The sequence below is a fragment of the Myxocyprinus asiaticus genome, chromosome 39, assembly GCF_019703515.2.
Source record: "Myxocyprinus asiaticus isolate MX2 ecotype Aquarium Trade chromosome 39, UBuf_Myxa_2, whole genome shotgun sequence".
Taxonomy (NCBI): Eukaryota; Metazoa; Chordata; class Actinopteri; order Cypriniformes; family Catostomidae; genus Myxocyprinus; species Myxocyprinus asiaticus.
In genome coordinates, this window is record NC_059382.1 from 7,908,792 (window position 1) to 7,932,184 (window position 23,393).

Here is a 23,393-nt window from a genome sequence, read left to right on the forward strand (position 1 = left end):
AACTCTGAATGCTTCAGCATACCAAGAGATTTTGGACAATTCCATGCTCCCAACTTTGTGGGAACAGTTTGGGGATGGCCCCTTCCTGTTCCAACATGACTGCGCACCAGTGCACAAAGCAAGGTCCATAAAGACATGGATGAGCGAGTTTGGTGTGGAAGAACTTAACTGGCCTGCACAGAGTCCTGACCTCAACCCGATAGAGCACCTTTGGGATGAATTAGAGCGAAGACTGCGAGCCAGGCCTTCTCGTCCAACATCAGTGTCTAACCTCACAAATGCGCTTCTGGAAGAATGGTCAAAAATTCCCATAAACACACTCCTAAACCTTGTGGAAAGCCTTCCCAGAAGAGTTGAAGCTGTTATAGCTGCAAAGGGTGGGCCAACGTCATATTAAACCCTATGAATTAAGAATGGGATGTCACTTAAGTTCATATGCGTCTAAAGGCAGATGAGTGAATACTTTTGGCAATATAGTGTATATACAGTACTGTGCAAAAGTTTTAGGCACATAAGATGTTCACAAAAGCATTTGTCTGAAGATGGTTATTTATATCTTCAGCTTTAGTGTGTCAATAGGAAATATAAATGTTAGACTCCCAAACATTACTTTTGCAAATAGAAAAGATTAGAATAGAAGAACAGGGAGCTCTGTAACAGATGTCATTGTCCCCACAAAGCCCCCCACTGAACATTGTATCAGTCTGAGATTACATAAAGAGACAGAAGCAATTGAGACAGCCTAAATAGATAGAACAACTGTGGTGAATTCTCCAAGAAGCTTGGAACATCCTATCTGCCAACAACCAAGAAAAACTGTGTCCAGGTGTATGTAGGAGAATTGGTGCTGTTTAAAGGCAAAGGTGATCACACAGAATATTGATTTAGCTTTTTTATGTTTACTGGACTTTGTATGATGTTAATTGATAAATGAAAACTATTTATGTCATTATTTTTGAAGACATCCTCACTAAGTGCCTAAAACTTTTGCACAGTACTGTATATATATATATATATAGGCTGCCGTTAATCTTATGGTATTTCAGCCCAGTGTGTTCAACTATGAATCTGTGGTCTCTTTGTACATCTGCAACTTAAATGTTCATGCCATGACAACTTTTATGTGATTAAATTGCTATTATAAGCAATTTAATCATTTGTGAATAAAAAGGAGCAGATAATGGCCAAAGATTAGTAACCATTAAAGACAGACTGTGAAATAATTTATGCATTTAAGGTCTTTAGGTCTTTGTATGTATTTGTCTCTTTTGTGGTAATTATTTGGTTGTCAAGTAAAATTTACCACTGTGGAAATCAAAGAACTGTGGAAAATTACAAATGATTGTGGAAAAAATTTAAATCAAACCTGGTGACTTCCTGTTGATGTTTTTCATGTGGAGAAAGGTGCATTATTTTCTAAACCATTCTCAAATCAACATCAGTAAATTGTGTCACAATTTGTCTCCTTTATTTATTTATTTTAACTGTGCAATGTATCTGTCACATGGCACCAAAAGAGACGAGGTATCTGTTAAAACACAAAAGTTACATTAAATACAGTTTGTTGGAATTGCACAAATAGCTTTGGCTTGCTTTCATTATTTGTTTGCACATGTTTTCTGCATCTGCAGTGTGTATAGTAGAGATCTTATATCCTTCAGTGTCCCTCACACTAGATAGGCCTCACCTTGTTCAGTCTTATAGTTGCTTTGCGACATCTTTTGATTTGAGAACGGTTTCGGTGCTTGCCGCTTGATAGGTGCATCTTTAAAGTCGTGAACAATACAAACTACCATCCAAACACTCTCATGGGCTTTGTGAGGTATAGCATTTGATTAAAGGAATAACCCGCTCATTATTCCACTAAATGAAGCTGATGTGCCTTGACCGAGAGTGACTGAAAGTCTCCATCAAGACTCTGCTTTTATTTTAGAATCTATTAGCTTCAACAATATTCAGTGAGATCAGGGGCTTTTAGAGTCTCCCTGTTTTTAATCTCTCGCGCTTCCCCTCCAGGGGTTGATTTGAATGAAACATAAGTGAATAATAGCTGTCTCGAGGCAGCTCTATGCTTCGCAGGACCCTCCTTGTTCATTTGGATGTTTTTTACATCTGATCTTTCATTTACATGTCAGTGTTAATGTTGTATTTTCTTTCTCTCCTGAAGTTACACTTTATGACATGTTTTTGTGTTAGTTTGGCAGTAATTAACTGTGAAGCCAGGGTCAACCCTCTTAGCAGGTGTCAATTAGAGCTTAGCAAATAAGCAGAATTAAAGAGGTGAAAATGATCAAGGCTGTGTTTGAATATTATCACTGTGTGGTTATGTAGAATTCGAATGGTTTATACAGACAATTATGTGTCATTGAAATTACTTTTTCCTGCATGTCTACATTAAAAGCATGCACCTCTTAAGATTTTTTCAGAGCTGTGGCTTTTCTGAGTTTGTCACATTTGTGTATTTAGACAGATTTTAGTGAGATTTTTAGAGGCACAATGCATACCGACACTTTTTTCGAAATTAATTTTCGTCTTTCTTTATGTTTCTGCAACACACAATCCTCATTAAGATTGAGGGATTCTCAGCATTTTTTTATATCCCTTTTTAGTAAGAAATTTCTGTCATCATTTACTCACCCTCATGTCATTCCAAACCCATATGACTTGAATAATTTTTCCTCGTGAGACATTTTAAAGAACATTGTGGACAATTTTTGAATACCCATTCAACTTGTAGTCTATTTAAGTGCTCCGGTGGAGGGGAAGATTATCAAAGAATAACAGCTTAAATTTTGGGCTGTTCCTCAGTCAAAGCTTTTGTATGGCTTTAGAAGACATGGAATATAGCCCACAAGTGGTAGGAACCACTTTAATTGTACTGATGCAGATTTCTTTGGTAATTTTGGAGCTTGACCGATCCAGTCCCCAGTCACTTTCATTGTATGGTAAAGAGTGGCCAGTATATTCTGCCAAAAAAAAAATTAAAAAAAATAAAAATAAAAATTGTGGGAAACAAAGCCATATAGGTTTGGAACAACACGAGAGTGAGAAATTATGTCAGAATTTTAGTTACCATAACCTTTTAGAAGGACCATAGATTGTGCTCAATTAAAATTACAGGCCTCATATGTACTGCACTTGTGTTGCAGGGAGATAATGGTGGAATGATAACAATGTCTAACCTGACGCACAAAGTCTCACGTGAAGAAAACACTCTTCCACTGACCTGTGAGGCGTTCAACAAAGGCACACGCTTCTCTAGCGTTCGTTCAGAAGAGCTCATCGTTTACTGTGAGCAATCTCTCACTTCTTGTTCTGAGTAACATTTAGTTAGAACGATACTAGTTAAGGTAAATTCTATTATCCTGGTTTCATCCATTTTTTCCTCAGATCCTCCTCAGAAGGTCTGGTTAGATGCTCCTCCACAGGATGTCTTCTTACACTCAGGGACAACTGTTCGTTTAATCTGTTTCTCCAGTGGTGGAAACCCCACAGGCCAACTGGTGTGGTTGAAGGTGTGTGGTGTGAGCTTTGCAAACACTTGAATAGGGCCCATAATAATTTTATGTAATGGTCAATAACTGGTAAAGGGCTGATATTATAAAAATCAATACTATTTTGTCTAAAAAAAAAAAAAAAAAAAAAAAAAAACAAAAAAAAAAAAAATACAAATCAATAGTTTTAAATGTTAGAAGTGAATTAAGGCACCACAATAGATATAGAAATGTAAAAAAATAAATAAAAAAAGAATATATATATATATATATATATATATATATATATATATATATATATATATATATATATATATATATAAAATATTGAAAAAAGTGTAATACCTCAACATGGTCTCATAGAAACACAGTACTATAATTACATTTATGTAAAAGGTTTTTACATGGCTCACTGTTTTTATATGCGACAGTTTCCTGGTAAAATAATCATTAAAGGTGCTTCCGTTTCACACTAAATAACAGGTAAAACTGCATATTATCAGTTCATAAACACTTTTCACTCTGTTCCTCTTATTATTGACTTTTATTATAGTGCATGACAAGCTGTTTTAAGTGCGATCAGGTTGTGCAATAGCAGAACTAATAGAGCAACTAATAACTTGCAACACAAAGAACATGGGTACGAGTCCAGAAGAGCATGTTAGTCAACACTTGAGCCTAAGTGTCATAGAAGAAACACAAAATGACATGGTTGATTTAGAAATTGCATTTTTCATTCCACATTTGCTTTATTACACTATCAGGTAGGTTTAGGTTTAAGGTTTAGTGTAGGGAGGTATAGGTTTTGTTGATTTAAAACTGCCACAATAAGTTTTATGAACCATGTAATATCATTTTGTAAAAATATCACCACAGTCACCTAATTTTCATGAGATCAGGCTGTGTAAACTTATATATTGTACAGTAGTGTAAAGAAATACTATTTTCAATATTACATTTTTTGTATGAGAAAAAAATAAGGCTTCGCAATAATAGAGGTGTCAGTAAATATTGGAATTATTACTCTTCTTTCTGTGTGTGCCTGTGTGTATACAAACTACAGAACGGTAAAGTAGTGCCAACCGCATCGAAGCAGGTATCTTCAGAGCGGGGCGTGTCACGAGAGCTCCTCCTCACCCTCCAGCCCAGTGACAATCTCGCTGCCTACCGATGCGACTCATCTAACAAGGCCAAGAAAGTTCTCTCTGCCCAGACTAAACTCAAGGTTCTGTGTAAGCTATTAGGGTACAATGGGGCTAAAGGCACCCCTTAAAGAAATTTTGCTTCCCTATCTGTCACTCACTCGACATTGTGTCGATGTAGTGACACTAGGGGTCACTCTTGGGAGCCCGAGACACCTCTGGTCTTTGATAAAAGGCCAATGAAAATTGGCGAGTGGTATTTGCATGCCACTCCCCCGGACATACGGGTATAAAAGGAGCTGGTATGCAACCACTCATTCAGATTTTTTCTTTGGAGCCGAACAGTCATGCTCATTGAGCTGAATTCCAACGACTGTTCATTCACCTCTGTTGGATCTGACAGCACATTTCAGCAGCTTCTCCCCCCTCTGCACTGGTGCACTGCAGAGAATGCCCCTGGGCACTTCGGCAGAAATAAAACAAAGCCACCCCAGAGGCTCCCCACCTCGGTCCTTTTACCCACGGGTATGAGGCCAGCGTGGCTAGCACTGGGGGCGATTTGGGGACCCCAATGGGACCGCCTCCACTGAGTATCCCCCCGCGGACCTCCCATTCCCCAGCACGCTCGTCTGCCCCGATCAGGCTTCCGGATGAGTCCGCCGGCTCGTCTCACAGCGAGTTCGACCCGGGATTGATGCAGGAGCTGCGCTTGGCGACCGACCTCACTCTCCGAGCAACGGAGGTCATGGCACGGGTTCTCATGCGGACGATGTCCACATTAATGGTCCAGGAGCACCACCTTTGGCTCAACCTGGTCAAGATGGGTGAGGCCGGCAGGACACGATTCCTTGCTGCCCCCATCTGCCAGGCTGGCCTATTCGGCGACACCGTCAAGGACTTTGCCCAGCAGTTCTCGACGGTGGAACAGTAGATGGAGGCTATCTGGCATATCCTGCCCCGGCGCGGCTCAAGATCCCACACCCCGTCTGCTCGTCGCCAAGGGCGTCCCCCTGTGGTGACTGCACAGGTTCCAATGCAGCCCGCCCCTTCGGCCCGGCCCCGGCGTGGAGCCCACCGCAGGAAGCAGACGCCACCCATCTCGCGGCCGCCCAGAACCCGTGAAAGGCTTCAAAGCGCCCTTGAGACGGTTGACCCAGGGACGACGAAACCCGCTGCTCTGGAGCTGGTAAGCAGACCTCTCCATCTTTTTGTTACCTTTGCATTTAATTGCGCTGCATGACCAAGTGGCTGCAGTACTCAAAAGTTCAGCAAGAGCGGTTTCCTTGTGCCCTGGGTCTCCAAGAAGCTTGGAACATCCTACCTGCCAACAACCAAGAAAAACTGTGTCCAGGTGTATGTAGGAGAATTGGTGCTGTTTTAAAGGCAAAGGTGGTCACACAGAATTTTGATGGGTGTGGTCTACGCGGTGTCTTCCCCTTGGGAGGGACACCCCCCGACTAGACCTGGTGGCCCAGTCGGATAATCCCCCTTCTTTTTTAGGGAGTGGAAAAAGAGAAGGGGAAAAGAGGCCATGACTGGGTTAAGCCTGTCTCTATCTCTTGAGTAGTCGACTTGTCCCCAAAGGGCCGTTCGACACTCATAACTATGTAGGGGGAGGTTATGTGTCGACCTGGTGTGCTGGCTATGAGGCACACAGTAGTCTGCCCACCACACACCGCCAGTTCACGTAACACAGTTCAGCCAATTGTGGTGTTTCGTATAGGGACCCCTAGTGTCACAATATGTCCCTCCTGCCACAACGTTGAACTACCCGCTGAAATGGCCGGACCTTATATCGGCTCCTCAGCATAAAACCTGAATGAGTGGTTGCATACCAGTTCCTTTTATACCCGTATGTCCGGGGGAGTGGCATGCAAATACCACTCGCCAATTTTCATTGGCCTTTTATCAAAGACCAGAGGTGTCTTGGGCTCCCAAGAGTGACCCCTAGTGTCACTACATCGACACAACGTCTTGTTCCCTCCATCAGGGAATGGAGGTTACACAAGTAACCATGACTTTTTTCTGGTCACAAAATGTATCAAGGTAAAATATATATGTATATATATATATTTTTTTACTGAATATTGATAGAGCAACGTAATTTGTGTGAAAATAAATAATAACGGAAGGTTGTTTTGATTAAAATTCAGTTTTAAAAAAAAAGGCGGTGAGGGAGCATTTTACCCCACACTTGGGTTAAAAGGCTCCCTCACTTGGGGTAAAAGGCTTCCTCACTTGGGGTAAAAGGCTTCCTCACTTGGGTAAAAGGCCCCTAGGGAGTTTAAAGTGATATCATGTAGATACCGGGGCAATAGTTATAGGGAACAATTTGTCAACTAATGCAAATAATTTTGAGACACCGGGATGCTTTTTTGAGTAATAAATTAAGATGATGCTTATTCAAAATAACCACTTCAATAATAAAAAAACAAAAACATTTCCTGTTAATTTCAATCACATTTGGCATTTTTTTTTACATCTCAAGTATTCTATAAACAAACTAATCTCTATTATGATTGGATTACTCAATGTGATCCCACTTTGAAAATGTTTCTTTACACATCTATTCCCCCCACTTATCTTAAAAAAGAAATGTGTTCATTTCAGGGATTTCCATTAGCTACATAAATTTGCAAAATTTTAAAATATATTACTAATTAGATCAAATAGCCTCAAAATCAACCTTTAGACACCACATGCAATGATCTCATGCAACAGGAAATTTTTTGAAGTGCATAGTGACAAACAGGTATTTAGGAAAGTCCTGTGGTAGTTTTTGTTGCTTTTTAGTGTTTTTGGAGAAAATAAAATCAACAGAGCCTTTTACCCCACAGAGCCTTTAGCCCTGACAACGCACTTTCACAATTCTGTTATTTGTACACGTGATACAACATCAATTATTTTGGGACGGTGTGGCACAGTATAGTATGTAAAGATCTAGGCTTGTAACCTAAAGGTTGCAGATTCAACAGGTAAAGTTAAAGTGATTTCACCAAATAGAATATTTTCTATATTGGATCTAAATTGGTGTTGGTCCTGGAACAATATTCCTATCAACCAGATTTTAGGGCTAGGGTAAGGCTTAGGGTTGGGTTTGGGTTTGAACAAATTATTTCAGTATTTTTTTTACCAGAATATCATAGAGACTTTAGGGGGTGGGCTCTTTACACTTGGACCAGTAAGCAATACTGAAGCAACCACATAGCAACGTGTTAATCACCCACAACAACCTATAGCATCATGACAGCAAGTTTTGCATGTGCAACCGCCAATATTTTGTTATGCATATAGTTTGTTACACTTTTGTAAATGTTCTTTTGTATTCTCCCTGGTCAAGTTCCAGCAGTTAGTGTGAAGATTGTGGCCAAGCAGGAGGAACTTCGCAGGGGTCAGACGCTAGATCTGGAATGCCTGGCTGGGAGCAGCAACCCTACAGCAAATATCAGCTGGAGTCTGGGCCCCATCAAGTACTAAAACACAGACATCTCCACATCATTAAATACATGTAGAAATACACACCTACACAATCAGGCCCAGCGAATACTTTATTACTTTATTACTTAGTTCAACACCTAGCAAGTGCTCTTAAGTGCTCCTGAAGAGATTTTGCCTACTCGTATTAAGAACCAGAAAGTGCAATCAATAGACTGCAAAACGTTTCACCCCATTTCTCAAAACAATATATATATATATATATTTTTTTTTTTTTCATATTAAAGTTCATTAGCATGTATTTTAGATAAATATTATTCCAAAAAGACACAGTCATGATAGATTACACCTGATATGTATCTATCAAACTCTCCCCATTTCCTTATAAAAAGAGCTGAAACAGGACTGATGTTGAGCAATATTGCTTAATATCCTATATCAGTAATGTAACTTGTTTTCCAGTTAAAATACCTAAACATCCTTATAACAAGAGAAATTAGCTTGAGAATCACAATTAATGAGATAATTAATGAGAGAGTAGATCTTAAATCCCTTTTTTTTTTTCTTACCCCATTGGCAATTTTTGTTATTTTTTTTTATTAAGCCTCCCTAAATTTAGTTTGATTTATCCTTAAAACAAGAACTCAGCTATTTTCCAATGGGGTAAGAAAAATAAACCTAATTCAATAAGATATATTCTCTGAAAACAAGTCTTAATATCTTGTGCAATTTCGCTTCTCAAATAAATTTCTCTTGTTTTAAGGATGTATAGTTATTCCTTTTGGAAATCAGGCAAAGAAGTGATGTAGTGGTGTTTTGTTTTTTTGTTTTTTGTTTGTTTTTTTCTCGAGTAACTGTTTTTCAGCCTGGTCTCATGAAATTAAAAAAAAATGTGTGTGCTTTATATCACCTTTAGCTGCAGGTTTTTAGTGAAATATCCAGCTGGGGGCGCCAAAAACTAGTAAAATGGTGTCATAGTCAGACGTGGTTTTAAGGTGAATTTTAGATATTTTTTAAAAACATACCTACCTAACCTAAAACTTTTGCCTGAACCTAACCAATAGTGTTTTAAAATATAAATGAGATGTTTAAAAAAAATCCTTAACAAATCAATGCCTAAACTTAACCATTAGTGTTTTAAAATATATATATATATATATATATATATATATGTTAAAAAAAGATATCCTTACTTTATCAATGCTTAAATGTAACTATTAGTGTTTTAAAACGCAGAAGTGAAATGAAAAATCACATTTTATGAAGCAACCGCATAATTTTGTGCCACTTCTATGATTCTGTAATGTCAGCTGTCAGCTTGAGTTCATGGCTAGAGGACCAGTGTTATTATAGTTAATGAAAACTGAAACTAAAACTAAATTAAAACATTTTTGTTAACTAAAATAAAAATAAATACTGAAATTATTGGAATAAACTGAAACTAAACTAAAATACTTTTTCATAACTCCAAAACGAACTAAAATAAAAATATAAATGGTCTCAAATTCATTTTAGTTTTAGTTTTTGATATTCTAGGGTGAATATGGGCAAAGTGGGACACTTTTGGAAATTTTCCATTTCTTGACACTTTTAATTATTATCCAAACACACATAACCTAACATTATACCTTTGAAGAAATCTTAGGATGTCTTCTACTTTAATCAAAAGCAAAAATGAAGAAACGCTTACTACTGGGAAATGGAACCCTCTTTTTACCAAATCCCAGATTTTTTAAGCAGTAAAGTGGGAAAGAGGAAAAATGATTCTCTAGAAAATATTTACAAAATATTTGGAATTAATATTTATATTTTCTTATACACTTTTACACCATAAATCATAATGTAACATTTACAAGCATTACACCTCAAAATTTGTTGTCATTTTCTTTACCATTGCTTTTCCCACCCGTGGTCATGAAATGAGCTCTGCCACACATCCCAAAATAAAATCATCAATTTAAAACCTCAAAAAGATAAAGGAATAGTTCACCCCAAAAATGTATATTCTCTCATCATTTACTGACCCTCATGCCATTCCGAATGTGTATGACTTTCTTTCTTCTGCTGAACACAAACAAAGGTATTAGAAGAATATTTCAGCTCTGTAGGTTCATACAACACAAGTCAACAGGGTCCATAGCTTTGACGTTCCAAGAAGCACATAAAGGCAGCATAAAGTAATCTATAAGTGGTTTAATTCATGTCTTCTGAAGTAATCTAATTGGTTTTGGGTGAGAACAGACCAAAATGTAACTTGTTTTTCACTGTACATCTTGCAATTGCAGTCTACAGGAACTATCATGATTTCAAGCTCGATTACACATCCTAGTAGAGTTTGCAGAGCGTTAGATGGTGCTGGGAAATACAGGTGCATCTCAATAAATTAGAATGTCGTGGAAAAGTTCATTTATTTCAGTAATTCAACTCAAATTGTGAAACTCGTGTATTAAATAAATTCAATGCACACAGACTGAAGTAGTTTAAGTCTTTGGTTCTTTTAATTGTGATGATTTTGGCTCACATTTAACAAAAACCCACCAATTCACTGTCTCAAAAAATTAGAATATGGTGACATGCCAATCAGCTAATCAACTCAAAACACCTGCAAAGGTTTCCTGAGCCTTCAAAATGGTCTCTCAGTTTGGTTCACTAGGCTACACAATCATGGGGAAGACTGCTGATCTGACAGTTGTCCAGAAGACAATCATTGACACCCTTCACAAGGAGGGTAAGCCACAAACATTCATTGCCAAAGAAGCTGGCTGTTCACAGAGTGCTGTATCCAAGCATGTTAACAGAAAGTTGAGTGGAAGGAAAAAGTGTTGAAGAAAAAGATGTACAACCAACCGAGAGAACCGCAGCCTTATGATTGTCCAGCAAAATCGATTCAAGAATTTGGGTGAACTTCACAAGGAATGGACTGAGACTGGGGTCAAGGCATCAAGAGCCACCACACACAGACATGTCAAGGAATTTGGCTACAGTTGTCGTATTCCTCTTGTTAAGCCACTCCTGAACCACAGACAACGTCAGAGGCATCTTACCTGGGCTAAGGAGAAGAAGAACTGGACTGTTGCCCAGTGTTCCAAAGTCCTCTTTTCAGATGAGAGCAAGTTTTGTATTTCATTTGGAAACCAAGGTCCTAGAGTCTGGAGGAAGGGTGGAGAAGCTCATAGCCCAAGTTTCTTGAAGTCCAGTGTTAAGTTTCCACAGTCTGTGATGATTTGAGGTGCAATGTCATCTGCTGGTGTTGGTCCATTGTGTTTTTTGAAAACCAAAGTCACTGCACCCATTTACCAAGAAATTTTGGAGCACTTCATGCTTCCTTCTGCTGACCAGCTTTTTAAAGATGCTGATTTCATTTTCCAGCAGGATTTGGCACCTGCCCACACTGCCAAAAGCACCAAAAGTTGGTTAAATGACCATGGTGTTGGTGTGCTTGACTGGCCAGCAAACTCACCAGACCTGAACCCCATAGAGAATCTATGGGGTATTGTCAAGAGGAAAATGAGAAACAAGAGACCAAAAAATGCAGATGAGCTGAAGGCCACTGTCAAAGAAACCTGGGCTTCCATACCACCTCAGCAGTGCCACAAACTGATCACCTCCATGCCACGCCGAATTGAGGCAGTAATTAAAGCAAAAGGAGCCCCTACCAAGTATTGAGTACATATACAGTAAATTAACATACTTTCCAGAAGGCCAACAATTCACTAAAAATGTTTTTTTTATTGGTCTTATGATGTATTCTAATTTTTTGAGATAGTGAATTGGTGGGTTTTTGTTAAATGTGAGCCAAAATCATCACAATTAAAAGAACCAAAGACTTAAACTACTTCAGTCTGTGTGCATTGAATTTATTTAATACACGAGTTTCACACTTTGAGTTGAATTACTGAAATAAATGAACTTTTCCACGACATTCTAATTTATTGAGATGCACCTGTATAATCAAGCTTGAAATTTATGATTGCCAAGGAGACTGCTGATGTCAAGATTTACAGTAAAAAAGGACTTAAATATTGATCTGTTTTTCACCCACACCTAACATATCGCTTCTGAAGACATGGATTTAAACACTGGAGTCTTATGGATTACTTTTATGCTGCCTTTATGTGCTTTTTGAAACTTCAAAGTTCTGGCCATCATCCACTTGCATTGTATGGACCTACAGAGCCAAAATATTCTTCTAAAAATCTTAATTTGTGTTCTGCAGAAGAAAGAAAGTCATATACATCTGGGATGGCATGAGGGTGAGTACATGAAGTGAGAATTTTCATCTTTGGGTGAACTATCCCTTTAATTGTTTACTTCCCAAAGATTTGTTTAGTAATGATTTATAATGATTTGGAGAAATTCATATGGATACAATGGGGATCAAATTTAAATGCCCTTTGTCAATTTACCCATATTCACCATGTATTATAACATTTGCAACATTTACAATGCAAATTAAACACGATAATACAACTAGATACAGGTAACACAAGATTTAAAATGTATCAGCTTTAAAATTTATTGTTTTTTGAAAGATGCGTTTGAGTAAAAGTGTGTGGATATCATAAAATAGCAGGTTCTGATTAACAGAGAGAAAAATAAGTATTTATAAAGTCATAATCAGCCATTAAAGTCATGATTTAAGCAAAAGTGAATAAAGCACACAGTTGTTGTAACACCTCTAGTGTTCATTTCTCCTGGAAACTGCAGGGAATTGTACCTGGAGACACGTTTTGTAAAAATGTATATAGAGTCATGTTTTCACTATGAGACCTGCTTTTAGTTGGAACAGCAAAGTGTGAAATGTTTGCAAAGGCAGACAGGCAGTTTCGAAATCTATCCCAAGGTCTTTTTTTGCCTCTGTAGTAGAGTTTGACTGGCAGTTAGTGATCACTAAGTAATTGTCTTGTTAGAGTCTGTCTCGACGCTGTCCTTATGTGTCCGGAGGGGGAAAAAAATATACTTTTATGCCAATTGAAGAGCAGATCACAGATCAGTTGTGGCGTTTGAACAGCCAAGCTTTGTGGCATAGCTTAATTTCAACAGTAATTCAACAATGACTGTAGTGTTTGTGAGAAGAGGAGTGGTTAGTTTCCAGTTTTATAGGTTTTCAGTTTTGTCCGATGGTCCCCAGGGGGCCCTAACACATGTTGGGCTAACAAAAAGATTTCACAGCAGGAAGAGATTTTACTGTAGAGAGCTTTATCGAAAATTCTTTTCATAATTCTTTTTTATGAAATGTGCATGAGAAACACCATTGTAAATTGTCTTTTATTAAGGTTAATCATACTCTCTCTCTCTCAGACTTCAAGGAGTTGATCAGGCCCCTAAAAAAGATGAATTTGGTGGGATGTCCCGGACCAGCCAGCTGTCCCTCACCCTTGGCTCCCATCACCATGGGAAAAGGATTACCTGCCACGCTTTCAGTAATGTGCTTTCTGAGGGTGTTAACAACTTCTACACTCTAAATGTGCTCTGTGAGTGTGCATTTGAGGATGTTTTAACATACATAGGGGTTCAAAATCCTGAGTCCACATTGAAAATCTGATTTTAATCTAGAAACAAATAAATAATGTTTATTTAGGATTTTGATTACATTTAAAAAATTAATGAGGAATGTTTGTAAGCAAATCTGTGACACTGACCATGTTAATTCCTGTGTTCTCAAGGGGAGATTTCCTTGCTTCCCTTAAAGGAATATTCCAGGTTCAGTACAAGTTAAGCTCAATCAACTGCATTTGTGACATAATGTTGATAATCTCAAAAAAAGAATTTTGACTTTTCCCTCCTTTACTTTGGAAAAAAAAAAAAAGCAATAATCTGGGTTACAGTGAGACATACAATGGAATTTTTTCATTGCTATGATGATGTAATATTAACAAACCCTAAAACCTAAAATGACTGTAAAAACAACATTTAAAACAATTTTACAGCTCAAATAATACATGAGTTTTAACAAAAGAATTAATGTAAGTGCTTTTATAAAATTATAAGCTTCAGATGTCTTTAAACCCTCAAAAAATTGGCCACAATCACTTCCATTGTAAGTGCCTCACTGTAACCTCGATTTATTTATTTATTTTTTTTAAAGAAAAGGAGGCACAAGTCAAAATAAATTTTTGTGGTAATCAACATTATGCCACAAATGCTGTCAATTGAGTTTAACTTGTATTGAACCCGGAATATTCCTTTAATTACACATGATTCTGAAATCATGCTGGGATAACATGGATCATCAGGTTTGGCACAAATTGCCAGCTCAAGTGCATTGTCTTTTAAGCAAAAGGACAACATACCAAATACAAAGAAATTCATTTTAAATTTTCAGTTCAACTTTGCACTCAAATTGTAATGCTGATAACATTTAAAAACTGTATTAAATCAGAAAAATGCCAATTGTACACAGACTTTTGGACCCCATTGTATTTTTATAATATATACTGTATATAATCTGTGTGTGTGCGCGCGCAACCCTAACCCATGTTTGAATGAGTTTTTCTAATGCGTTTGTGAGTATATGGTATTATATGTGAATTTCTCTGTGTGTGTGAGAGAGAGTTATGGTTTGACTTTGATGCTGTTTTGTCTGATCTAGCCAGCCACTTTTTCAAAGCCTGCCACACTTTGTGAGCATGAAGAAATGTAATTGTGTATCTGTGTGTTTGTACGTGTGTGTGCGTTTGCACACACTCCTAGTCTATTTCAAAACCTCTATATCTCGCAGTTCCTCTTTTACACTTATCTGCCATATATCTTACAGTGCTGTGAAAAAGTATCAGGAAAAATATCCTGATTTCTTCTATTTTTGTGTATTTTTCATACTAAATTGTTTAGATCTTCAAACAAGATATAACATAAAACAAAGGCAACCTGAGGAAACACAAAATACAGTTTTCCAATATATATGTATATTTTTATTGAAGCAAAAAGTTATCCAACACCTATGTCAACCATGTGAAAAACTAACTTCCCCCTTAAACTTAATAGCTGGTTGTTTCACCTTTATGATGTATATTTATTTATATATTTATTCTTCCGATAACTGGAGATCAGTCTTTCACAATGCTGTGGTGGAATTTTGGCCCACTCTTCTTTGCAGAACTACTTTAGTTCAGCCACATTGGAGGGTTTTCGAGCATGACCTGCACGTTTTCGAGCATGAACTGCCCGTTTAAGGTCCGGCCACAGCATATCGATCGGGTTGAAGTCAGGACTTTGACTAGGCCACTCCAAAACTTTAATTTAGCTTTCTTTTGAGCCATTCAGAGGTGGACTTACTCCTATGCTTGGATAATTGTCTTGCTGCATAATCCAGTTGCGCTTGAGCTTCAACCCACAGACTGATGACCGGACGTTCAACTTTAGGATTTTCTGGTAGAGAGCAGAATTCATGTTTCCCTCAATTATTGCAAGTCACCCTGGCCCTGAAGCAGCAAAGCATCCCCACACCATCACACTACCACCACCCTGCTTGACTGTAGGTATGATGATGTTCTTTTTGTGGAATTCTGTGTTTGATTTACGCCAGATGTAACGGGACCCCTGTCTTCCAAACAGCTCCACTTTTGACTCACCAGTCCACAGAACATTCTCCAAAAGCTTTGAGGATCATCAAGGTGTATTCTGGCAAAATTCAGATGAGCCTTCATGTTCTTCTGGGTTAGCAGTGGTTTTGGCCAGTGTCTTTCTGATAGTAGAGTCATGAACAGTGACCTTTACTGATGCGAGAGAGGCCTGTAGTTTCTTGGATGTTGTCTTTGGCTTTTTTGTGACTACCCAGATATTTTGGAAGGTCAGCCACTTCTGGGAAGGTTCACTACTGTGCCAAGTGTTCTCCATTTGGAGATAATGGCTCTCACTGTGGTTCTTTGGAGTTCCAGAGCCTCTGAAATTAGCTTTGTAACTCTTCCCAGACTGATGTAATTCAACATTTCTGGAATTTGGACCTTGGCATAGTGTGCTACTGGGTGAGACCTTTTAGCCAACACATGCTGCTTAAAACGTTATATTTACATGTTGATTTGATTGAACAGGGCTGGCAGGAATCAGGCCTGGGTGTCTAGTCCAGTGGAACCCCATTATGAATGCAGTTTCATAGATTTTGGGATTTAGTAACTAAGGGGGCAAATACTTTTTCACTTAAACCCAGTTGGTATTGGATTGTTTTGCTTCAATAAATAACATTATCATTTAAAAACTGTATTTTGTGTTTACTCAGATTGCCTTTGTTTTATGTTATATTTTGTTTGAATTTTTGAAACAATTTAGAATGAGATATACACAAAAACAGAAGAAATCAATACTTTTTCACAGCACTGTAAGTTATCTGTCTATGTGGGAACAGGCCATTAATTAGCACGTTCATTACCTGTTTTATCGTCTTATTTTAAGATTATATTTCATCTTTCACTTTCTGAGTGTGTCTGCTTGTAGATGTAAGCGAATCATTTGTTAAAATCTGCATTTGAATCCTTATTGCCACTGAAATGACACAATGCACATTAATGAGACAAAGACACAGAAAGCCCCATGAGAAATCAACAACACAATTAATCATGTGTCTTATTTACACCCTGCACAACAGAACCATCTAGCACTACACATTAGAAAAGAAACTTGTTACTTTCTCAAATCTGTGGATTGACTTGGTCCTATAAGCACACTAAAAATAGCATTGTACTACGACTGTGTAGGACATGTACCATGGTAGTACCATGTTATTCTTTAAATTATCTTGGGAGTACCATGTAAATACCATGGTACATAAAAATGGCAATCAACCATTACTGTGTTGTATAAAAGTACCATGGCATTTCTCATCTTATGCCATCTTTTTGACCTGGTACTGCATATGACTTTTTTTGTAGTTAATAATTTACTTAATAATAATTACTCTCTACTCTACACTTCTTCTTAATTGTGAAAAGACTGAAGTAATGCTTATTGGCTCTCCTCATCAGCTTCGTTAAGCCACTTATTCCTCATTTTCTGTGGATAGCTCCGTTCTTCAGTTTTAAAACAAATTTAAAATCTTGGAGTGGTTTTTGATTCTGGATTAACATTTAAATGTCATGTTCAGAATACTGTTAAAATGTCCTTTTTCACCTTAGAAATATAGCAAGACTACGTCCTATGTTATCCTCATCTGAAGCTGAAAAATGTATCAATACTTTTGGTTTTTTCTTGCATTGATTACTGTAATGCTCTTCCTGCAGGGGTATCTAAATCAATACTGAATAAACTTTGGTATGTACAAAATTCAGCAGCTAGAAAACTGACAAAGGCTAAAGCAAATGATCACATCACTCCAATTTTAGAATCCACGCACTGACTTCCTGTCAGGTTTCGAGTGGATTTTAAAATTCTCATACTCACTTATAAGGCACTGTATGGCTTGGCTCCACATTATTTGACTGAACTTTTAACTCCCTACTCTCCCCCTCTTCTGATTCTGGTCTGTTGTCTGTGCATCAGAGTCAGGCTTTTCCTGCCATGCCCCAAAATTGTGGAACTCATTGCCTAGAGAAATTATGGAGGAATAAAATTTAGGTGCTTTCAAATCTAGTCATAATACTTTTTTCTTTAGAAGGGCTTTTACTTGAACTTTTTGGTGTGTGGATGCATTTTGTAAATTGGTACATTGTGGTTTATTATGTCTGCTTATAGATAAAATATTGGGTATATTTTATACTTTGGTATTTTGGTTTAAATTGCTAAGCACTTTGAGAAGCAACTTTTAAAGTCGCTATATAAAAATAAAGTTTATATATATATATATATATATATTGTGGAGTGGGACATGGTCGTGTGTCTGTCACTGGGGAGAGAGGAAGTGGTAAGGACCATCACCTTGTGATTAATGATGCGTAACACCTGTTTCTCGTTACAGTGATGACGGAGATGGGTTTAAAATGGCAGCTGAGAATGCCAGTGAGAGAGGGAGAGTTGCATGTAGCTGGAAGTCACGTCTGTGTCTGAGAACCTTTTTAGTGTTACATGAAGCTGAAAAGCCTGCGCTTTGTTACGTGAAGCTGAAAAGCCTGTACTTTCTCTGTGAAGCTGAACGCTGAATAAAAGCTGATTTACCTGGACTGCCAACCCACTTCCCGCTTCCTTCCTGCTGAAACCTTTACACTGGTGCTGAAACCCAGGAATCTGAAGGAAGACTGGTCGCTATGGACACCTCACCGCTGGGCGAAGTCATCCACGCACTGGCTAGCATCCCGGAGACCCATCACCAAGCCCCGCTCACCAAGTCCGAGGATCGGCAGGCTCTACGGAGCTGGTTAGCTCTAGGCAGATCTTCTGCCATGACCCCGGAGGCAGCGATGAAGCCGCAGCTCCTCCTGACGAAGATGGGCCCTCAGGACGACCCAGAGGCGTTCCTGGGCCTCTTTGAGCACTCAGCCACCGCCTCCAGCTGGCCTCAAGCCCAGTGGGCCCTCCACTTGCTACCACTGCTTTCTGGGGAGGCCCAACTCGCGGTGCAACAACTGCCAGCTGCGGACTGCCTGGACTATGTGAAACTGAAGACTGCTGTCCTGTAACGGGTGGGCTGCACCCCCGAACAACATCGCCAGTGGTTCCGCTCCATTACGCTGAGTGAAGTCGGCCGCCCGTTTGCATTTACCCAGCAGCTCCGGGATGCCTGCCGAAAATGGGTGCTAGCCGGGGAAGGGTGCACCGTGGAGGACATAATAGAGCTGATGGTGCTGGAGCAGCTGACCATTTGTCTGCCCAAGAAGACTGCAGAATGGGTCCAGTGCCATCGCCCCACATTGGTGGATGACGCCGTCCAGCTGGCCAAAGCCCACATGGCGGCCTACCCCAAAGCCGGCGAGCAGTCCAAGTCTCTCTCTCACTCTCTCTCTCTCTCTCCTACTCCCCCCTCTGCCACTCCCTTTTCACCCTCTCGACCTGTTCCTGCCCCCCGGAAACGGGGGACATATTTACCCAAACCGGCGCCCCGCTTCCGTGGGCTGCACTATGTGCCAGACCCCTCCCCTTCATCCTTCCCAAGGTGATGTCTCCGCCGCTACGGGTGCAGCTAGGGAGCCTGGGCCGGTCTGTTGGAGTTGCGGGGAGCCGGGACATGTCCAGGACCGGTGCCCAGTGATGGAATTGGGGGCGTGGATCCGGGTCCCCGACATGCCACAGGCCCCCCCGATCTTGCTGGGACCGGAAAGAACACTACACTGTTTAATGGTCCGCTTTTATTGGCCGGGCATTCGCGGGGATGTGCGCAGATGGTGTGCGGCATGCCGTGAATGTCAGTTGGTGAATCCACCGGCCAACCCAAGAGCACCATTGCGCCCATTACCGTTAATCGAGGTCCCCTTCGAAAATTATTGGAATGGACCTTGTCGGGCCATTAGAACGGTCAGCACGCAGATAACGTTTTGTATTAGTTGTATTAGCAGTGCCTTTACGCAACATCACAGCACGTGGGATTGTGGAGGCACTCTTCAAAATTATCTCCCGGGTGGGGATCCACCAACCAAGGCACAACGTTTATGTCATGAACACTACGCAAACTTTATGAATTGCTGGGGATTAAATCGATTCGCACCAGCATTTATCGTCCGCAAACTGACGGGCTGGTTGAACGATTTAATCGAACCCTTAAAAACATGATTCTTAAGTTCGTACATGAGGATGCTAGAAATTGGGATAAATGGATGGACCCCCTATTATTTGCAGTCAGGGAGGTCCCGCAAGCCTCCACGGGGTTTTCCCCCTTCGAGCTCCTGTATGGACGCCAGCCTCACGGGGTGCTTGATGTCATACGGGAGGCATGGGAGGAAGGACCTTCCCAGAGCAAAAGTGAAATTCAGTATGTCCTTGATCTTCGAGCAAAGCTACACTCACTGGGTCAGTTGTCACAACAGAATTTGCTCCAAGCTCAAGAGACACAATGCAGGCTGTATAATAGGGGTGCCCAGCTACGGGAATTTGCACCGGGAGACAAAGTACTTCTATTGCTCCCCACATCGAGCTCCAAATTACTCACCAAGTGGCAAGGACCCTTTGAGGTCACACGGCGAGTCGGGGATCTCGATTATGAAGTTAAACGAACGGATACCCGTACACAAGAAAAAGGTGATTTGGGATGAATTAGAGGCAATGCTCAAGATGGAGGTAATAGAAGAATCGCACAGCGATTGGGCGAGCCCGGTTGTTCTTGTACCGAAGAGTGACAGGTCAGACCATTTCTGTGTTGATTACCAGAAAGTCAACGCGGTGTCTAAATTTGATGCATACCCAATGCCCCGAATTGACGAACTGCTCGATCGGTTGGGTGCGGCTCAATTTTATTCGACATTGGATTTAACTAAGGGATATTGGCAGATCCACTTAACTCCATTATCCCGAGAAAAAAACGGCCTTTTCCACACCGTTCGGATTACACCAATTCATCACTCTTCCATTCGGTTTGTTCGGGGCTCCCGCCACGTTCCAGCGCCTCATGGATAAGATCCTCCGGCCACACGCTGCGTATGCCGCTGCCTACTTAGATAATACCATTATATACAGTAATGAGTAATGACTGGCAGAGGCATATGCAGCATCTGAGAGCCGTCCTGAGGTTGCTGAGGTGGGCGGGGCTCACGGCAAACCCGAAAAAATGCGCAATTGGGCGGGAGGAAGTACAGTATCTGGGCTTCCACTTGGGTCATGGGCAGGTATGTCCCCAAATTGATAAGACTGCAGCGATAGCAGCCTGCACACGTCCCAAGTCCAAAAAGGAGGTTAGGCAGTTCATGGGGTTGCCCGGGCCTTAGTCGGGCGGTGGGGGTATGTGGAGCGGGACGTGGTTGTGTGTCTGTCACTGGGGAGAGAGGAAGAGGTGAGGACCATCATCTGGTGATTAATGATGCGTAACACCTGTTTCTCATTACAGTGATGATGGAGATGGGCTTAAAAAGGCCGCTGAGAATGCCAGTGAGAGAGGAAGAGTTGCGTTTAGCTGGAAGCTATATATATTTTAAACTTAATTTTTCTAAATAATAAATACATTTCTCACGGTTCGGTTTGTATCATGGTTTTAGGGTCACGGTTTCGGTGTTCAGTTCGGTATTTGCAATGCACAGAAGAAGAAAAAATATTACTGCCAATTCCAAAGTAAGAATACTCTATTTGGTAACAAGCACTTCAACAGGTTTACCCTGAATAAAAATCATTGTTTTACAGTAACCATAGTTTAACTAAGGTTTTTGTAGTACAAACATAGTAACCACAAAATCAACATGGTTGCAGTCATGTTTACAATATAAAGTATAATCATGGTTACTATATAATAACTACAGTATTACTGTTGTAAAACCATGGTTAATTGTATCAAAACCGTGATTTCTGCAAAACAAACCATGGTGACAGCAGTCATGGTTACTACAATATTACTATAGTAAAACCATGGTTAGTTTTCGCTGGGTCTTTAACTAAAAAACACTTTTCTCTAATTAATAAATCAACATTTTAACTTAATACTTGCACTATTACGCTACATGCATCGACATAAAATGCATTTCAAACTCTACTGCACATATATTCAATATTCAGAAGCTGTACATAACTATAGAAGGAACTTTGCTATGAAAATGGATACGAGGGATGTTGTGACGCAGCTCAAGTGTTTTAATCATACTTGGAAATCAAACATCTTCATCAGCGGAGTAGGAAAACATATTGTTGGCAGCGAACACCCCAATCACATTATTTATTGCTTTATGCCTGTCCGAATCAGCACTGAGTGCTTGCTTAAAAACAAAAGGGAGTGTGTGCAGTTTCATCTGCGGCTCTGTGCGCACCACGTGCTATCTTTCCCGTTGATTTCGACGTAAATGATCATATGTCGATGTATTACCAGTATACGGCACTCGGGTCGAGCGATGTCCGCAAACAGTGCCTGTTTTGTAAATGTTTTTTGACCATTGCTGTTGTAAATGACTGCAAAAAGAAATTTTGACAGGAGAGCTGAATAACGCAGGGGGCTTCTCTATCAGCGGCTCGTTTTCTCCACTTGCCATTTTCAACTACACACAACGCTTGCAGAACAGTGATGTCATCAAGTTGACCCATGTGAAACACAGGCGGTGCGTGTCCATTTACAGATCCATTCAGGTGTGTTAGCGGAGGTTGTAACTGTACGTGTCTATTTGACGCTTTATTTTCTTCACAAAACCTTGTACTCCAGATGTGTCAATAAACATGTGGTGAACCGAGGTGCCAATGCTTCCTGAATCATGGGTGGCGAACCGTACGGTTGTTGTTTTTTTTTTACCGAGAACCGTTACACCCCTAATATATATACTATATATATTTAAATATAGATTTGTTTATATTTATATTAAAGTATTTGGATGCTTAAGCTGAACTTAATGTCATATCGTCGATGTTCTAGTGTTGATGAACTGAAAGCTTCGGTGGCTGAAACCTTTTAAAGGCAAACTAAAACACTTGAACTTGTAATCTTTAATGAAGCCATTATCAAGTGTCCAAACAATTTTTTGTCTTCATTTGAAACCATATATCTGTTGTTTTATAATTTAAAACATAACAAGCTTCTTTTAGTTAAATGTTCTGCTTGAAAAGTGTGCTTATGTTTGTCAGGGTTTGTGAAGGGAAGAGGTGAGAGAGTGAGGATCCAAATGCAGAACTTTAATAATAAACAAAGGAAGAGAGTACAACTATGAAGGTAGATATTCAAGGAAGAAGGAAACAAACACTACAGCAATATGCTGGCTAATAATGCACTAACATAAAAACAAGAACCGACATGGGAGGAAAGAACAAGAGGGTATATATACAAATGGGATAACAAGGAGATGAAGAACACCTGGGATACAATTAGGGCAAAGAACAGGAAGATACAAAACTTCAAACCAAGAGTCTTTTCAAAATAAGAGTCCTTGGGGAAAACAAGAATGACGTGACATGACAGAACTGTCTATGTGGGAACAGGCCATTAATTAGCACATTCATTACCTGTTTTATCGTCTTATTTTAAGATTATATTTCATCTTTCACTTTCTGAGTGTGTCTGCTTGTAGATGTAAGCGAATCATTTGTTAAAATCTGCAATTCGCATCCTTATTGCCACTGAAATGACACAATGCACATTAATGAGACAAAGACACAGAAAGCCCCATGAGAAATCAACAACACAATTAATCATGTGTCTTATTTACACCCTGCACAACAGAACCATCTAGCACTACACATTAGAAAAGAAACTGTTACTTTCTCAAATCTGTGGATTAACTTGGTCCTATTAGTATACTAAAAATAGCACTGTACTACGATTGTGTAGGATATGTACCATGGT

The 23,393-nt window shown here is 39.6% G+C and overlaps 1 protein-coding gene across 1 annotated transcript in view; it reads left to right on the top strand.

Annotated features, from left to right (window-relative positions):
- The window catches only part of nphs1 (NPHS1 adhesion molecule, nephrin), a 137,267-nt gene that overhangs the window by 77,277 nt on the left and 36,597 nt on the right, over positions 1 to 23,393 (top strand). The window contains exons 11-15 of the mRNA XM_051679119.1: positions 3,150 to 3,291; positions 3,391 to 3,515; positions 4,558 to 4,726; positions 7,977 to 8,106; positions 13,373 to 13,545. Coding sequence (XP_051535079.1) covers positions 3,150 to 3,291; positions 3,391 to 3,515; positions 4,558 to 4,726; positions 7,977 to 8,106; positions 13,373 to 13,545 — 739 coding nt within the window. The remainder of the gene's footprint in view (positions 1 to 3,149; positions 3,292 to 3,390; positions 3,516 to 4,557; positions 4,727 to 7,976; positions 8,107 to 13,372; positions 13,546 to 23,393) is intronic.